General features: G+C 45.3%; 2 protein-coding genes across 2 annotated transcripts in view; one reads left to right on the forward strand and one right to left on the reverse strand.

The window, feature by feature from the left end:
• Positions 1-5094, reverse strand: part of LOC119303558 (protein SAAL1-like) — a 6482-nt gene extending 1388 nt beyond the window's left edge. The window contains exons 1-8 of the mRNA XM_037580688.1: positions 5017-5094; positions 4248-4342; positions 3961-4144; positions 3235-3300; positions 3006-3145; positions 2126-2252; positions 1037-1182; positions 187-322 (exon numbers count right to left, since the gene is read on the reverse strand). Of these exons, the coding sequence (XP_037436585.1) occupies positions 187-322; positions 1037-1182; positions 2126-2252; positions 3006-3145; positions 3235-3300; positions 3961-4144; positions 4248-4342; positions 5017-5049 (927 nt within the window). The 5' untranslated portion in view covers positions 5050-5094. The remainder of the gene's footprint in view (positions 1-186; positions 323-1036; positions 1183-2125; positions 2253-3005; positions 3146-3234; positions 3301-3960; positions 4145-4247; positions 4343-5016) is intronic.
• A 10537-nt stretch (positions 5095-15631) lies between these two features.
• On the forward strand, positions 15632-18082 carry LOC119300220 (tryptophan synthase alpha chain-like). The gene is made up of 7 exons (XM_037577247.1): positions 15632-15871; positions 15949-16270; positions 16663-16739; positions 16843-16977; positions 17044-17073; positions 17199-17258; positions 17364-18082. The coding sequence occupies exons 1-7, from the start codon at positions 15632-15634 to the stop codon at positions 17496-17498; spliced, it is 999 nt and encodes a 332-aa protein (XP_037433144.1). The 3' UTR covers positions 17499-18082.
• Positions 18083-18574: the final 492 nt, after the last annotated feature.

Raw genomic sequence — 18574 nt, forward strand, 5'->3', positions numbered from 1 at the left:
GAATCATGACTTACTGACAATCAAAAAAATTGGAGCAGCTTGCTTGTTAAGAGTTATGAGTTGGTCAAGCTAACAATTTGGTACCAAGGAGGCAACAACATAATGCATTTCTTTAAAAATGTATATATGAACCAGAATTCGACCGGGCTGATGAACAAATATATGTAGCGGTGGCAACATGCTCACCTCAACTTTATCAGGCCACTTGATCATGTTAACTAACACTTTAATCAGCCGGTCATTCGATGACATTGCCTTTGAAACACAGTGTATGGCTGATAATTCTTCCATGAAGTGAAGGATCAAATCAAGAGAACCCGATCTGAAACGTGTTAAGAAAAAGGTAAGGTAAATTCATTACTATCCCAGGTTGTTAATTCAAAATTCAATAACTAAGAAGGGTTATCGCAGTGACAGAGAAATGCAGCTACAGTCCTATTAAATTAAAACTAGGAAGTGGGAATGTAAGAAATTTAAAATGCTCAGACCATATTATTGGAACACAACAAATGGCCGCGTCTCAGAACACAGGTTAAGGACCTAAACTTTGCCTAGAAGACATGAAATAGAAAAAATATTCTACAAAGCTTTAAGGATCTCTTTGAAACAATGACTTTAAACGGGATTATGGAGGATTCAAATCCTTGAGGATTCCTTACATGACTGTTTTGGGAGCTTCAGCATTCAGCCCATAATCGAACTGAATGCCATAAATCTCCAGAGAAATACCACATATCCAAACAGGCCCTTAGGTGTTTTTCCTATGATTTATTTCTTAACTACAGAAAATTTACCACATACTCCCTCCAATCTAAAATGTAAAGTGTATTGGTTTTTCAAAAGGTCAAACGTTTTCTATTTGACCAAACCTAGATAAGTTTGACATTTCTCAAATTTAATACACCTTGCATTTTGGAATGGAGGGAGTACATAGGAGAAGTTTCCATGATACCTAGAACAATAATAGTTCAAAATCTGTAACAGATAACTTTTATAAAATGAAAATCTTGCCAAATTTCAAGTTAGTTCAACATACCTGTCTAGCTTCTCAGCCGGTGATCTTTCAATCTCATTTGTTAGTAACCCAATAACACGGTCAACTAAACCCAGTTTAAGCAAGGGCTGGATAAGCATAGCAATCACATCTCGATTATCAATGACAGTTGATAGGAAGTCAATGATCTGCGACCAGTAATTCACATAAGAAATAACCAAACAGTTGAACACATGCAAATATAAAGATGGAAAATTTTCAGCTGAACCATAGTATAATAAGATGAAAGTAGTTGTGATAATTCGGCTGGGCTGACAATTTCAACCGAATCATACAACACATAACAATAGGCAACATTAGTTTTACAGTATAATTTTAAGGAAATAAAGGCTTTCACTGCTATAAAAGTTATTGTAGAACGATAAGCAAATAGATGCTAGTTCAAAGACCATAAGACCTCTGCAGCTAAAAGTTTGATAAATTTGCAATTTGCAGTCACATGTTTCTCAAGAGTATCAATGCAGTCAAAAAAATTCAGATATTCTCCTAAGAGAAGAATTTTCACAGAAGAGAACCAAGCAATTGCCATGGAAAAAAAAGAACCTCATTCTGACCAAGGATAATTCTACATTGTTCGGATAACATGGATATGGTAGCAATGAGTAAGACTGGACCATACAACTAAGAAGTGTTTGGGAAGATGAAACAGTCCATAGAAACTACTACCTCTGTACCGAAATACTTGTAGTTGGGGAAACTTGTACTAGTTTCCCTCAACTACAAGTATTTCGGTACAGAGGGAGTATTCGATGACGACCTTCTCTATTTCGGTACAGAGGGAGTATTCAATGACGACCTTCTTGAAACTGATAAAAGAGTTAAGCAGGCAAACACACATGCCTAACCATCACGTATAGAAGAACGAGCTAAGATGATTAAAACAATTTATGTTACACAAGTCCTACAAAACAAATATAATGTGTCCATATATGTCAAAATTCAATTTAAAAAGAACCAAAGTCACTAAAGTTGTGAGGACCAACTCTACGGATTATTCACAACAAGTTGCATATAGGAATTCAGTACAATACGCAGTCACAACAAGTTGCATATACGAATTCAGTACAATACCTTTTCAAGTAATGTACAATTATCTGTCTTCCCAACTATCAGTAGAATACGTGAAAGAATCTCATCAGGTAAAAGAGCTTGAGCCCAAGAAACAGATGCACTGGACCGAAGAATGGCAGCGAACAACCTATCTAAGAAAAACTGTGTGAGGATGCAACACTGATGAAATTTAGCAACAATACTCATTCCAACTATCTCGGGGTGTAAGTTTTTTTTTACAGACAGCAACACAAGTCAAAATAAGCAAAAAAGAACAGAGCATAGATGGAACTTCTCAGTTCTCATTGTCTACAACTCAGAACAATTAGAAAGCAGCTTCTTAGAAAGCAGCTTCTCCAAGTTTTCAACATCGACAATAGAAAATTAAATTATCAAGAAAAACAAAATCTAAATTTACTTAGCTCCTATCCCCCAGATGATTAATAACATAAGTACATAACCTATTAACACAGTTGAAAATGGTTATATTTTTGCAAAAGTACTGTATGTTCAAGCATTTTCATCCACAAGTTCAACAACTTGTGATTGATTGGTTATGTCCAAATGTAGGTATGCATGTAACATGTGATGTAAGGATGTGTAGTTTTGCATGTGGGCATTTGCATAGTTATGTGGTAAAATTGAATGGGTTTCTGACCAATACAAAATGCACAAATTCAAGAACATAAATAATATATCAACATGGTAATCGTGTGTGTGCTGAGCTAAACTACCAAGATTTTTTTACATGATACGACTTAAATTTCACGGGATGAAATATCTTGCAATGCTAGAATAGTAAACAGCTTGTCAAACGGCTGATAAATAAATAATAAAAAACTTGGTTCTAAATAATAAATTTGAGTCCAGCAAAAAAAACTTAATCCCAAAGATACCCAACCTGAATGCTTCAGAAAGGCATTTGACATCATTTAGAAACAATTGCTCCACGACAGTTGCAATTAAACCTTTTTTCGAAGAGATTGCAGCAACTAGAGATTCATGACAGACTAAGTTTCCCATGATTCCAAGACAAATTCCCTGCAGGGACAAAAGATTCAAAGAAACAAGATACTTTAATACATGCTTAACAAAAACGGAGGTAGCAGTAGAGGAAAATTTCATTTCACCTTCATCCTAGACGACTTTGCCGTATGAAGGTTGTCCAAAAGCACTTCAATCACAAGGTTATTAATCTACAAGGGTTAAATATAATGTGTTGTTAGCAGCAGAAGATGCACAATTACTAAGGTATAAAGTAAGGTGGATAATTCTGTTTATTATGCCTTAATTTCCTTTTGTAGTTCCTTTGAACAATTGATTTGCTCTTAGATCAATTAGGATTTAGGAGAAATACTTTTGACTTACTGCAACCTGGCCATTCTTCCATTTAAATTTTTTGTTAGAATTAGCATGTTATTATGACATACGCATTCACACTACAACTAGCTATCACCAGCAATAATTAATATGGTTCACAAATTATAGTAAAGAATTTGCTACAATAAACTGATACCGAACTAAAATTCAGGGCCAGGAAGATAAAATATAAGCACAAAGGAGCTACAAAACTAAAAGAATGAAACAATTACAATTATCCACCTTATTTTTTTGCTTATCTACTCCTAATTGATCTAACAAGCCAACCACATCGTATTAAAATCCAGGATATCCAAACAATGTCTAAAGCCAGTGCAGATAAGGCAATCAAAATCTCTCACACTTCCTGCTTGCTAGTATCTTGTTCAGTAAGAAATTGAGCAGCAATAAACAAGTTTCATATAGCAAAACTTCTGTTTATGACAAACCTATAGAAGAAATACATCCTTATACAAGAGAATGATGCAGATAAATACCATAAGTTCTGCTTGAGGTGTACTAGCCGCAAGATCCTGCAGAATACAACCACACTCTACCAACTGATCCTTAGGACTGACACTCCTTTCTTCTGGAAGACCCTGCTTGTCACTTTTCTCAGAAGGATCCGTGTTATCCGGTTGCATTGAATCCCCGTCATCAGAATTGACCCTTTGCTTGTCACTTTTTGCATGAGGTAGACATTATTAGGACAACCAGGTCGTTTTAATAACAGCCTTCATTGCTAAACATACTTAATGGGGGAAAATCTGGAAGTACCACTCACCTGAACTCTTTCTCCAAACTGGATCCCTTACGTATTAGTTGCCTTATAAGAGAGATAGTATAGCTTGGATCAACTGCAGTTGTCTCCTCAAGTGACTGCAGATAATTACAACCAGAAGATTGAACATTCAGACAACACGATATTACTATAATTCCAAGGGAGCATGTTTGGCAACTATTTATGTCTTCCTGACAAGGCATCTAACAAAGCAACTAAACACCAATTGCGAAATATGTGCATTGAAGTTTCATGTTCACGATAAGCAGTTGCTTGGTAAGTAAACTCCAGTTGTAATAACTATGTAGGGAGTACATTCGAGTGCCATATTCACAGTACTCAGCTGTAAATGCAACTTGACGTCATCTAGAAACAATTGCTCCACAACAGTTACAATTAAACTCCAGTTGTAATACTAACAGATATGGGCAGTTCTCAGCTGTAAATGCAAATTGCATGGCCCACAAATCACAATAGCAAAGAAAATGCAAGATGGATGCATGTTCCCCAGGAATTCACCCTCTGTCCCATGGACGGAGGAGGATTCAACCAGCATCGAGCACAGCGTGCCGCGTGGGCTGTCCTCGCTCACCCTGAGGCACAGAATCGCTTAGTTATTCTAACAAGAGCGGTCGCCCTCGAAGCGCGCACCAACCGCTCGACGGAATGCCCGCGAGAGCGAGGGAAATGGAAACCGCAAAAACCCTCGTCGCGCCGCAAGAGGGAACGCGAGTCGGGGGGATGGGGTGGGAGGCGAGGCGAGGCCGAGTACCTCTTCCTCCGCGGGCGCGAACGGCAGGTCCATCGGGGCGTCCTCCTCGTCCTCGTCCTCGTCCTCGTCTCCCTCCTCCTCCTCCCCGTCCCCTTCCGCCTCCTCATCCTCCTCATCCACATCGTCCTCCGTGGTGTCGCCGCCCTCCTCCGGCTCGGGCGCGTCGTCCTGCCCCGCCTCGGCTGCTCCGCTGGCGCCCTCTTTCTCTTCGGAAGCGCCCGGCGACACCGGAGCGTGGTGATCGGGGGTGGTTCGCTCGCCCGCCGCGTCCAGCTCCCGCGGCGGCTCGGGCTCGTCGTCCTTGCCCGCTCCGCCCGCCGCGGCGCCTGTGTCGCCGGCCGCCATGGCAGCTTCTTCGGTGGTGGCGGACGTGGGCGAGAGGAGAGAGAGGAGAGGAGCGGGGGTGGCGAGGCCGTTCGACTGCGAGGGGAGGGCGCAAGGGAAGCGTGGGTCTGGTTTATAACTGCACAAAACCCCAACCCAGCCGCAGAACGTTTGGGCTTTTCACAGGGCCGGGCTGCGGCAGGGCGTTTGGGCCGCCAGTGGGTTTTGGCCTGGCCCTGGTAGTCCTTTTTTTAGGTGGTCCTTTTTCTCTTTCTAAAAAACTTGCAATCCTGTTAAAACAACTTACAACCCAGGTGAAAAGAAAAACATTGGCCATGATAAATGCTATCAGCCTTGCTGAAGAGTTTAATATGGGTCGAGTTATTTTCATCACGAACCCCTCTTGCCCAAGCTTGCATTGGGGACCGTGCACTTCTTGGCATCCTCTTCCAAGAAACTAAGTTCAAGCTATAAACGAACTTCATAGATTATAAGATTGATGCATGCTTGTTCTCGTCTTTGTAATATCCTTGCTCATCTACTAGCTGGTTATGGTTCGAGGGCTATAATCTACATCTAACATATTTGGCTTACTAATTTTCCCCAAGATGTAAGTGGTGTTGCGGCCGGTAATATTGAGTCGTCTATTTCGTTTTCTTGATGGGATCTGGACCGTCAGATTGAGTCACTACACGGCCTCGGCCGTCGGATCGAACCCGAGGCACTGTCGCAATGAATAGTGATAGAAACAGTGTGCCACCGTGTGTAATTTCCATGCCCCACCGATGGCATTTTCGTCATTTCGCAAATAGGTGTATAAAACGCAGCCGCTTTCGTGGAGATGATCTAGCCGCCTCCTCCCCCTCGCACTCGCGTCGCTCCCTCTCCTCTTCCTGCTGCCTCACCCCTCTCTCTCTCTCTCTTCCCCTCCAAATCCTAACCCGCGCCCGCCTTCTTGCCCTGCCGCCGTCATCTCCTTCGCCTCCCGAAGCTCGACCCGAGATGGCTACCGCGGGGTTCCTGGCGGTCTTCCTCCTTGGCCTGCTCGCGCTTGTGGAGGATGAGGCGGCCGCACTGGCCTGGGTGGCACACCGCCTCTGCCGCCAGCAGGAGGGGGTCGCGATAGCGGCTGCATAGCCCGGTGATCAGGGGCTCCCTGGCGTGGTTCCCTCGATGGAGGGATGCTTCCTCTGTCCGCTGCCTGCTCCATGCCGACGCCATGTACATCATCTCCTTCCTATGCTTCTGCTCGCTTGGGACACAGTTCTTCAATGAGCACCACAAGGTATGTCTTCTCATAACTGTCTCTCTCTCCCTCTCTAATCCACAACACTCACACCTCCTGTGCTCTTCTCTTATGGAGACTGGTATATAGAGGCCCATGTATACACCAAATTTTTGGCACAACCAAAGTTTCATGACGAGCCGACACCTAGGCGCTTGTCAGGCTGCCACCAGTTCCAACCATGGCCTCGTTTGATGATGCCATGGCCCATTCCTACCCTCAAGGTTGAGTGCCTCACACTTCCCTCCACCCCAGCTTCCTTCATTGGAGCCGAACTCTGCGCTGAGAAATAGGTGGCACTTCATTGGAGCCGAACTCTATGTTGATCCAATTGAGCTCCGCAGCAACCACCTGCGTGACAGAGAGGGGCAGGACCTCCGCCACAAGCACTTTGGGCCCGCTATCGAGCTCTATCGCCGGGAGGCGAGAGGGGGAAGGGAGTGTGATGAGGATTCGGCGCTGGCCACAACATGAGCAAACAAGAGTGGTGGTGGCGTTGTCCGGAGAGGAGGGGACGAGAGAGATGGTGCGCGGGATGGTTGCACTTGTGGGGGGAAAGATGTGAATGGCCGAAATGAATAAATAAGGAATAAAAAGAGGAAAAAAAGAAACAAAAGTACGGAAGTGGCAACCGGCCAATGAGTGGTCCCACATGACTGATGAAAGTAGAAATTTATAGTTGCACTTTAGTAGATTTGATCTGGGAGTGTAAAAACATTTTAGAAAGAAGAATAGTGTTGCTTTGTTGTCTGCAATATCTAGCCACATAAGAGGTGTTGGAAATATTAGCACTTTTCCAATTAAACTAATCCATGAGTATACATTAAGCATGGCATAAAAGGTATGCATTTTATAGTGATACATAAGCATACTAGCACGTACAGAATATAGAAGCGAACCATCTATGAGCAGCACATACATGGCTAGCACAAATACGAGTAAACGAGGGATGAACATATCATACCCTCCGGTTGGTCAGGCCCAACGCGGCGGCGGCAGCAGCAGCCTCGGCGTCATCCGTAGCCTTCTTCTTCGCGGCGGCATCGTCGGCCATGGTGCCGATGCAGGGGAAGTAGTGGAAGCAGAGGCTGGCGGAGTTGGGGATGGATCGGGAGCAGTCGCGTCGAGACGCTCCCCAAAAACCTTATTGTCGTTCTCCCAGGCAGGATCTCAAACAACAGGATTCCGGAGGCACCTGCTCTCCCGACCAACCGTGCACACGATCGTCGGGATGGGGTCGCCGGAGGCAGCATGGAGTAAGGAACAGTAGATGACGGCTAGGTTACGCGAGAGGGAGTGAGTGAACTGAACTAGGTCACTCCATTGGGCAGAGCCTTCTTATATAGGCTGTCGGGTAGGAAGTCGTGGGCCTGGGCTTAGGCCCACGACCGAGTCGACGCACTCCCGGGAAGGGAGTCGTCGTTCCCGGAGAAGGGTCGCACACCCGCGAACGGAGTTGATGAATCCGGGGAACGCAAGTGAGCCCACAGTCCAACGTCTTGGACAGTGGCCCACCTGTTAGCGACTCGTTAATTAATCCCTAATTAATTAATTTGTTCCTGAGCGGCAAAAATAAGCTCCGCGTCGGCTCATTCCCGCAACCTGCGGCGCGCGCGACGAGGCGAGGCGGGGGGCGAAGGAGGAGGAGCGCGCGTGTATCACTCCTTTTCCGAAGCTTCCAATGGCAAGTGATAGAGCAACCCTTATAAAAGGGTCTCAACTCTCCTCAACTAGCAAGGTGGGACTAAATTTCCCACCACCTGCCATATCATACATGGGCCTCAAGATTAACCAGGAATCATTGTTCATATGGGCCTAAAGCCCATCTATGATTCAACAATCCCCCACCAGATCTCGAGGCACATAAGTTTGTCAACTGTTCCAAACAATGTTTGATATATCAGAAATTTCAGTAGACACTGTTAAGTTGAACTCCACCTAGAGCAACATGATTAGACTTCTTCACAACTGAATAATGGACTATGCCTTGAATTGTCAGTTTGGCGTGCAGAAGTTTTGCCTATTGTCAGCTGATACGTGGCTGCCGAAGGCTAAACCCCACGGGTGGAGCTTATTAGCCATACTCCGTACCTTCTCGTGAGCTTCCTAGAGATTACCCAATCTCATAGACTGTGACCAGCAGTCGGGCTCACATAGGTGTGTTTCTCCAAAGAATGCTTTGTAGGTTAGTATCTTGCTTACACAAGTTTTGGAACACATTAATATAAAGAGAAAAGTATACTTTTCGTCCCTCAACTCTTGATGAAGTCTAGATTTGGTCCCTCAACTCCGAAACCTGACAACTTGCACCCCGAACTAACGAAACCGGACAAGGTTTGTCCCTGGTCTCGATTTTGACCGGTTTTGGTGCTGACTGACCCCGGTTTTGACCGGTTCCGACTAAAATTCGCGTAATTTTTTCATATCCGTGAACTTTTTAAAATTCACATACTCTTTTCAAATCCACATAGTTTTTCAAGGTCGTGCAATTTTTTCAAAAATAAACATACCTTTTTCAAATCTGTGAACTATTTTGAAATTTGTGTACTTTTTCAAATCCATGATTTTTTTAATTTGCGTAATTTTCTCAAATCAGTGTATTTTTTCAACTTCGTGTAATTTTATCGAATCCAAGTATTTTTTTCAAATCCATCTGTTTTTTAAATTCGCGTACTTGTTTCAAATCCGCATACTTTTCAAAGTTCGTGTATTTTTTTCAAATCCGTGTTCCTTTCCAATCCATGAACTTTGTTTGAAATTCACATACTTGTTTCAAGTTGACATAAATTTTCAAATCCACACATTTTTTTTCTAATTCGCGTAAAAGATATTCAAATCCGCATATGTTTTCAATTTCACATAAAATTTTCAAACCCAAAAAAATATACGTGAATAGGAATAAGTATGCCAATTTTTAAAAATTACATGAATTTTAAAAAAACCACAGGAACTTTAAAGAAGTACGTGGATTTAAAAAAAAGTGCGTGAACTTGGAAAAAGTACGCAGATTTGGAAAAGTACACAAATTTTTAAAAAGTTCACGTATTTGAAAAAAATACCCGAATTTGAAAACATTAAACGGACTTGGAAAAGGTATGCGAATTTGAGTCGGCACGGTCAAAACCGGGTTGGGACAGCACCAAAACCGGTCAAAACCGTGACCAGGGATGAATCTTGGCCGGTTTCAGTAGTTAAGGGCGCAAGTTGTCCGGTTTTAAAGTTGAGGGACCAAATCTAGACTTCGCCAAATCTAGACTTCGCGGCTGGAACCCTAGTCAGTCTACCTTATATAATTGAGAGTATTACTGCATCTCCAACGGAGTGGGTTTATTTTAAGCATATATCCAGGAGTATAACCTTTTGAGCATATATCCAGGAGTATATACAAGATGATAATTTTGACAAGATCATTGACAAAGGGGATGAATTTTATAATTATTTGTTCGAACCTGCTTAATCTCCTTAAGAAGATCTCTAACGAGTGGGTTCACAGTTGCTCGTGGACCTGTAACTCCATTGCCACTTACCTGATAGTGAGATTAAAGAATTAAGATGAAAAAGGTAAACTTGCAGGGAACAATTCACTGGGACGAATTTATGCCTCCATTTGGCACTTACAAGGTAAACAAAGCCGTGTGGAGCATTAGTGATTTTCTTCATCCTCTCTCCTGGTGTGGCTGGTGTTGTAAGTAGCACCTGAAAACATTAATTCAGAAAGGAAACTGTTAATGGCTGGCACTAGAAATCCTGCTCTGTTTTGTTTCAGATATTGGTTATCCTTGAAGGCTTCATTCCTGAATGGGCATGCCTCAGCATAAGGAAGATCAGACACTGTAATTAAGTGGTTGTTGAACGGGAGGCCTGGATGACCCGCCCGTCCGCGTAGGAGTCCGGGAAGGGCATGCCGAGCTCGATGACGTCGGCGCCACAGGCGTCGAGGATCCTCAGCGCCTCCGCCGTGGTCGCCAGGTCGGGGTCGCCGGCGGTGATGAACGGAAGGAAGGCCATCTGCACACGCTCTCAATATGGAACCTTGGCAGCATATCGGTCGAGTTGTGTACCTGTGTCTGTGCTCCAAATTAAGCTGGGTGCAGTGCAAACAGTTATCAGTTATACGTACCTTGCCCTGCTCCCGGACCCTGGGCAAGGTCAGCGCCACCGACAGGGCGGCGGGCGCGAACGCCTCAGGGACGTGTGGCCTGGTTCTACTTCTGAGCGCCCGCCTCCCCGGAGTGGCGCCCTCGGCGACGGCCCTGACCGCAAGCCTCCCCGGCGCAGGCGAGGACGACGGGGAGGGGGACGCCTTGCGGCCTTGGGCGCGAAGTCCATGTCGATCGCTGAGGAGTTCACTAAGTTGACTGTCGAGCTGTACGGCGAATGTACGTACAACACTTGGACTTGGGGCTGGGTCACACTCGACATGAGCTCTGGAGTCGTTTATATATTCCGCGGACCGCGGAATAGAGCTGTCCGCACATACGAACACCAGTCAATGTAGAGTTCAGTTTGAGGAAGACGAACCCACCCAAGCCCCCACCGGTCAACGCCGTGAAGAACGTGCCTTGTTGCCTACTCCTAGCTAGTACACGCGTGCTTGTAGCCTTTGTAGTACTCCCTTCGTTTTTTTAGTCTGTATATAAGATTTGGTCGAAGTCAAACATCGTAAAGTTTGACTAACTTTGTTAAAAGAAATATCAACATCTATAATACTAAAGCTATATGATATGAAAATTAATTTCATGATGTATCAAACAATATTGATTTCATATTATGAATGTTGGTATTTTTTCTACAAACTTAGTCAAAGTTGACAAAGTTTGACTTTGACCAAATCTTATATGCAGACTAAAAAGAAATGAATGGAGTAAAAGCTAGTACTAAGAGGATCTCTCTTCGGGCTGAATTCTCTAGCTTGAAGATCGTTTTTCCTCTCGTCCTCGCGGCTGGAACCCTAGCCACCTCGAGGAGGCCAATCTTCTAGCGCTGTCCTTCGGCGGCTTCCCTCCGCCGGCGACCTCGGTCATCGGTGGTGAGAGGGGTCGCCTGATTCACGCGCGTAGATCGTATTTACTCTCTCGTAGTCTAGGTTTTTAGCCTGTTTATCGTCTTGGCTTCGGCGGCGACGATGACGACGATGAATAACAATTCTTCGGATCCTTTCCTGACGAGGCCATCAGTCCTATGGTTGGGGATGAATTTGGAAACCAGTCTGTTCAAGTAAGGATGGTGTGGCGGCGACGGCATCCTCATGGTGGACCTGTGTCCTCGGGCTCCGTCGTTGCGACGACGTTTGCTCCAGCGTCGGCGCGAAGCTTGGGAGGTAGTCCAGGAGCGGAAGCAGATTGTGGTCTGCATCGACGATATCTGGAAGACGAAGCGTGTGCTGGGTTCGTGGTTCATGGATGACAGGTATGGTTTCCTCTTACGACGTCTTAGTCGTGGTGGGGTGCCAGATCTGAAGTTCGATGGCGTGCCCGGGATGTTGCCCCGGTACGATTCGTTCAACAGTAAGGGCTTCACTTTTGGGGAGCCACCTTGGAGGTCTACAAAGCTGCATATCAGCGATGAAGATGCGTCGAGTTCGGGTGAGGAGGTGAGTTGTCATTCTTTTCTTCGGCGGCTGATGTGCTATCTTTTCAGTTTTGTCATGTCGGTCCTTACATGACTTGTATTTTGGTCTTTATGATATAAATGAGACACATATTATCATGCAAAAAAAAGCTAGTACCAAGAGCATCTACAACTGGACTCCTCAAATTGACCGGGCGTACGCGGGGACCATTGACTGGACAGGAGAGAGAAGCAAAAAGTAGTAAAAAATTGACCCAACCGAACGCCTCATATCTTTCCTATATGTCCGGGCTATTCGCAAACCCTCATATCCATCTCGAATATTGGGAGGATATGAGGGCTCGCGGATACGCCTGGACGCGCCCGGTCAATCCGTCACATAGAACGCGGCCTCATCACGGATCATCTTTTTTTTTCTTTATTTATTCGTTTCTTTCTCTTTCTCTTCATCGTCACCAATCACATACAAATAATCGGACATATAAGAAAAAAAATAAAAATTGTGATTGTACGGATGAATAAATAGGGAATCAAAGCAGACACACCCGATCACTGATCGGGCATATCTGCAGGCGTTTGAGGGATCGAATTAGAGGCACTTGGCTGAAGATGGTCTAGGTTCAGTGCGGTTGGCACATGCACGATACGTGCTCCTGTAAGTACGTACGCCATCCAGTGCACTTAGACTGACTCGGAAACGACGTGGCCAGGCCGGCTCGTCCGTGCAAGCACAAATTAACGGACATGTGAGCGAAGTGCGTCACCTTCTTGACGTCAATTGGTGGCGTCACTTGATGACATAGATCACGCCCACGGTACTACCATCAGTCCCTGTGTACCATGGTTCTGCTTGTATCAAGCTGTCTGAATGCTGCAAACCATCCAACACGATGGACCATCGATCAAAACCACAAAATGCCGGCATTGAAACACCGGCCGCTTGATCTGACCGGTGTCCGCCATTTATATGTGGCCATGCCCGGCACGATCCACACCATATCACCTTTGCCATAACCGCGAGCTCTAGAGTGATGTGGGAGAGTCTCTCTCTGCGGGAGTAGAAGCACGAATTTGTCGGCCTTGCAGCCGGGCAAGCCTGCTGTGCGGCCGGTCCATGCCAGTTTCACCATGGAGCAGAATCACTTTAACGCCATCATGACGAAAGATCAGTCGGGCCACCGGTGACGGCGTTGCGGCTGATGCAGGCGGACCAACGCTACAACCTTTGGCTCCTCAACGAGCGCCGCCGAGTGCTCGCTAAACGAGGATGCCGTCGCGGCCATGTTCACGGAGAATCCGGTTTCCTTGGATGAGTTGCGGGCCATGTGCCAGTCCATGCGTAGGGAGCAATGGCAGCTGTGCGTCATGTGAGCGGAGACTAACGCTTTTTTCACGGAGATCAACAAGGAGGCGGACACAGAAAAAGGCACAAGGGATCGCGGATGTTGCTAGCTCTGCCTCGGTCATGCCGCCCACATGGTTCGTGCTTGACCACAGGGCCGACCCGTTCATGTTAATCATGGACCTCACCTCGGCCGGAAATGTCCACATGATGGACTTCGGCGAGGAAGAGTGGGACGTTGAACATAGACATGGGCATGTCTCGTGTCCCATGTCGTCCTAGTCTTCCCTTCGTACAAAACCCTCAGTTTCACTTTTCCGGAGCTCACTGCAATTAAGCTTGCCGGACAAGGGGAAGAGATGACGTGGAACATGAATGCAACCATGACTTGCAAAGATTTAGGCTAGGTTAAAAAATGTTATGCCCGCTTTTGTTTAGTTGGAACATGTTGAAAATGTAATGAATTTGGTCCAGTTCAATTAAAAATGATCCGAGTTGCATGAAATTTGTCTAGTTTGTTCAAATTATGTTTGCAATGTGTCTTGTAGTTTGAGGGATAAGGTTGGATGGCTGGCTCCCGTATCACTGTCTGTGGGTGCGGATGAAATACTGCGTCTATTTTACGTGTCCGTGATGGAAATGCCCTTATCCTCGGGAACATGCAGACATGTGTCGTGGTCCAAATGCTTTTTTAATAAATAAATTCTTTTGATTCATTAATAAGATGTAATAACCGCCAAAGTAAAAAGAAAAAAATTACAACCAGTTCCATGGAGCATCCAGCAACGACTACACGAACTGGAACAAGTTGAAGGCGTTCCACCGCCAGTATTCCTCCTTTCCCAGAGTCGGGCAAATATTGTTGTAGCTGAAAGTTGAAAAATTGTCAGCGCACGAAAGCAGCAACTGTCACCAACGAAGAAAAACGTAGATCAGAAGGACCGTAGCTGCAAACAGAGTAACAACCACGAGCGCATGCCCAATCAAGATGGAGCTGTCGAAGACCAATGTCGACTGGATCCAAATACATCCACCAAAGATCAAAGCCGAGCAAACCCAAACAGATCTGTGAGGGACACAGCCTCACATGCCCTCCATCAATGCTTGATGCACCGCTGGAGCATTGATAAGGCGAGATGGATATTATTTTGAGTCTAGGACGTCGCCGGAGCCTTGCCGCCTTCACCAAGATACTGAGCACCGTAACCATGGCCGAAGCATCGGTGACTCAACAAACCTAACTATAGGGGGAAGGAAACCCCAAACTACCACCACCACCAAATCCAAAATTAAGACGTCATATGCATGTGCATATAGAGCCTCTAAACACGCCCTGACAATCACGAGCCAAATTGCGAGTATTCTACTCCCTTCGTTTCCAAATATTTGTCTTTTTAGCGATTTCAACAAATGACAACATGCGAAGCAAAATGAGTGAATCTACACCCTAAAATATGTCTACATAGTACATCCGTATGTTGTAACCATTTAAAATGTCTATAAAGACAAATATTTGAAAACGGGGAGAGTAGAAGCTGAAGGCCTGGTCAGGGGCTGCCTGGCTGCAAGTCTCCTGATTACCACAGGCGCGGAGAACACGTGCTCGTGATACAAGCACAACATACATGTGCAGTGCCGTGCCGTGCCGTGATGTGATGCCATCGACTGATCAGTCAGTCCTCTGGTTGACTCCACCACTAGTTTTGACGTCAGCCACGTGACGCTCGCTCACCGGTGAACGGGAGCCCGGCCGGCCACGCCGTTTCCTCGCCATCGGTGCCACTGTACGTACGGTGGACGCATCACATGAAGGAGCATGCGCCTCTTCTCCGCCGAGCGCGAGACACGTTCTTCACGGTGTAACGCGTCCTGGGTTCCTCCCCCACCACACTGCACCGGTGCCTCCGTCTCCGTCGTCCTGCCCTGCCAGTGACTCTTAGCTCTCTGTCGCCGCGGAGTCCCCTAGTATATAAACGCGCGCACACCCCCAGTATCCAACCCATCCACGGTTCAAGCCTGACCCAGCTCTCGACTCCAAGTGCTAGATACAGTGAACAACTAGTCAAGTGCGTAGCATCGATCCGTTAGGCGACATGGCTTTCGCGCTCAAGGCGCCCCCCTCCACGTCGTCCACGGCTACGTCGCTGAGCCACCCGATGCGCCAACGGCATGCGGCAGCCGTGACGGTGGCCGCGCCGGGGAGGCTTGTCGTCCGGGCGGTCGCGGCGGTGACCACGCCCGCGCCTTCTGCGAAGCGCGCGTCGCGGTCCGCGGCCGGCGAGCGCGGCCTTTCCGTGGCGGAGGCCATGTCTCGGGTCAGGGCGAGTGGCAAGGTACGTGCCCCCGAGCCTAGCTATGAAGGATGAAGCTGAGTTGACCAAGGTTTAGTTTCATTGTTGCGCGTGCGCAGACGGCGTTCATCCCGTACATCACCGCCGGCGACCCCGACCTGGCGACCACGGCGAAGGCGCTCAGACTACTCGACTCCCTCGGCGCCGACGTCATCGAGCTCGGCATGCCCTTCTCGGACCCCTCCTTGGACGGGCCGGTGATCCAGGCCTCCGCTGCGCGGGCGTTGGCTGCCGGCGCGACCACGGACGCCGTGATGTCGATGCTCAAGGAGGTGACGCCGGAGCTGTCCTGCCCCGTGGTCATCTTCTCTTATTTCAACCCCATTGTGCGCCGCGGGACGGGGAACTTCGCTGCCGCTGCCAAAGAAGCCGGTGTCAAAGGTAACTAGATCAATTACGACTAGCTTATTCGCTTTGAACGAAACCAAACTGTTTGAATTAATATGAATGTGCAGTTGCCATCATGAGTTTCGATCCGATGTGTAGTTTTCTCCAAAAGAATATGAAATGAATAGTATTCCTTTTTTTTGCGAGGTGAAATGAATAGTATTCTGAAGGAATTTTATGCTCATCCACAGAGAATTTTCCGAGGAAATCCTCTAAGCTCTTGAAATAGGCTTTCGCCTGAAAAAAGAGAGAGAAAGAAATAGGCTTTCCCCCGCTTTATAACAGATATCCTTCAAACTAAATGAACCCTTAGCAAACTAATTATTTCAACCGATGTTTATAATACAAATGGATTTACTAATTCACACTCTTTACATGTACTCCAGGTCTTATCATACCCGACCTTCCATACGACGAGATACGCGGTTTCAGGAAAGAAATCGTCGAGAACAAACTAGAACTGGTATGTGCATGCCCCCTCAAGATTAATGCAATGCTAGCAGAACTCGGGATTAAGCGAACCAGTCATTAACAAGTTATATGTTTTAAACCAATGATGAATGTAGATTCTCCTTACAACACCAGCTACACCATTAGAGAGGATGAAAGAAATCACAAAAGCTTCAGAAGGGTTCATTTACCTTGTAAGTGCACAACACATGCGCAAAATCCTAACTTCTTATTCCAATTTTGGCTTTGTGGTCGATCTCATAATTAAAATTTTATCCTCTAACTAATTTGCATCATGCAGGTAAGTGTCATTGGAGTTACAGGATCTTCTTCAGGAGATTAGACAGGTTTGTAGAAAAGAATTTTAGAACCATCAAATTAATTAAAGTTAACCAGAAAACAAATAGTGTCAATTTTCCCATCTTTATGTTGAAAGTATCACCGGTCACATATCTTTTATAATGGTCTGCAGGTCACAGACAAGGCAGTGGCGGTCGGCTTTGGCATATCAACCCCGGAACATGTTAGCCAGGTAAACAACACACACAAAGATTCACCAAAAGTTGTTAATCTTGACTGCAAAATCTCAACAAGGTAATTACATTGCTAACATCCACTTATAAATGTACATATATAGATTGCCGACTGGGGTGCAGATGGCGTGATCATTGGCAGTGCAATGGTGAAACAGGTGGGTGAAGCAAATTCTCCAAGAGAAGGATTAAATAGGCTAGAAGTATATGCCAGGAGTTTGAAGAATGCACTCCCATGATATGAAATTAACATAGTTAATTATTTAGCGTGGCGAGCCATCATGGTGGTCAAAATTTTAATGGGTATGTAGAAGCATAGAAGCTATTGCAATTTTTGTGTCACAAAAAGACGGTACTGTTTACTTTGTGCTTCCTCTGTTCATAAATATAAGTCTTTCTAGAGATTTCAATATGGACTGCATTCAGAGCAAAATGAATGAATCTACACTCTAAACTATGTATATATGCATCCGTATGTAGTCTATATTGGAGTCTCTAGAAATACTTATATTTAGGAACAAAGGGAGTAGTTAGTATTTGCATTTGCTTTGGTTACTTTGTTGTGCTACCTTGGTAGTGTTAATATTGAGTGAGTTGCACAAACTCCCAATTAAACGGAAACTTGTAACAATTTACCCCAACTTTTTTATGCATGTCTGGTAGGTATCGCTCACAGGTCACGCGTCAATATGTAATATATCTGCTCCTATTTCTTACTTGTTTGATGGAATAATCATCAATGGTTTGCCAGTGGCCTCTTGTGACATTGATAAAGTACCTTTCATAGTTTCATATGGAAGCTACCATGGTAAATTATGTGCATGTCCTCAACAACATATATTTTTTAATAAATGTCAATTTTATCAATTCAAAATGTAGCATCAAGCGAATAGAAAGCATGATAAGCAACATACATCATCTGCATAATAAATATGCACACAATCAACTCTAATAGTTTGACAAAGCAAACAAAAAGGACATACTGAAAACATTAAAGTCATATGAGACCGGAACTATGCCTATGCCAAGATAGGTGATGGATGGATCTGATGATCTGCAGAGATTTTACATGTGACAATGTTGTTGTCCCCACATACATGTGTAACTCCTAACACTAATAAAAAATTCAAAATTCTTAACTGTTTCAAATGATTCATAATGAAGTGATTCCAAAAGTCCATCAATATGGAGTTTCTTCATGTGCTTTACACCAATATGACCTAAGCGGCGGGGTCCTGCGGTTGTCGATGATCGACCAACTGGCCCGGCTTGTTTAGGGTCTACAAGGCACTTTTTTGGACGGATTGGTGGTTGA

The sequence above is a fragment of the Triticum dicoccoides genome, chromosome 5A (genome assembly GCF_002162155.2).
Source record: "Triticum dicoccoides isolate Atlit2015 ecotype Zavitan chromosome 5A, WEW_v2.0, whole genome shotgun sequence".
Classification (NCBI taxonomy): Eukaryota; Viridiplantae; Streptophyta; class Magnoliopsida; order Poales; family Poaceae; genus Triticum; species Triticum dicoccoides.

What these genes read in the sequence shown, in the direction of transcription:
- LOC119300220 (XM_037577247.1), top strand. Translation starts at nt 15,632, where the DNA reads ATGGCTTTCGCGCTCAAGGCGCCCCCCTCCACGTCGTCCACGGCTACG. An exon ending in CAAAGAAGCCGGTGTCAAAG is followed by an intron (nt 16,271 to 16,662) that starts GTAACTAGATCA and finishes CATGTACTCCAG; the next exon opens with GTCTTATCATACCCGACCTT. An exon ending in TCGAGAACAAACTAGAACTG is followed by an intron (nt 16,740 to 16,842) that starts GTATGTGCATGC and finishes TGATGAATGTAG; the next exon opens with ATTCTCCTTACAACACCAGC.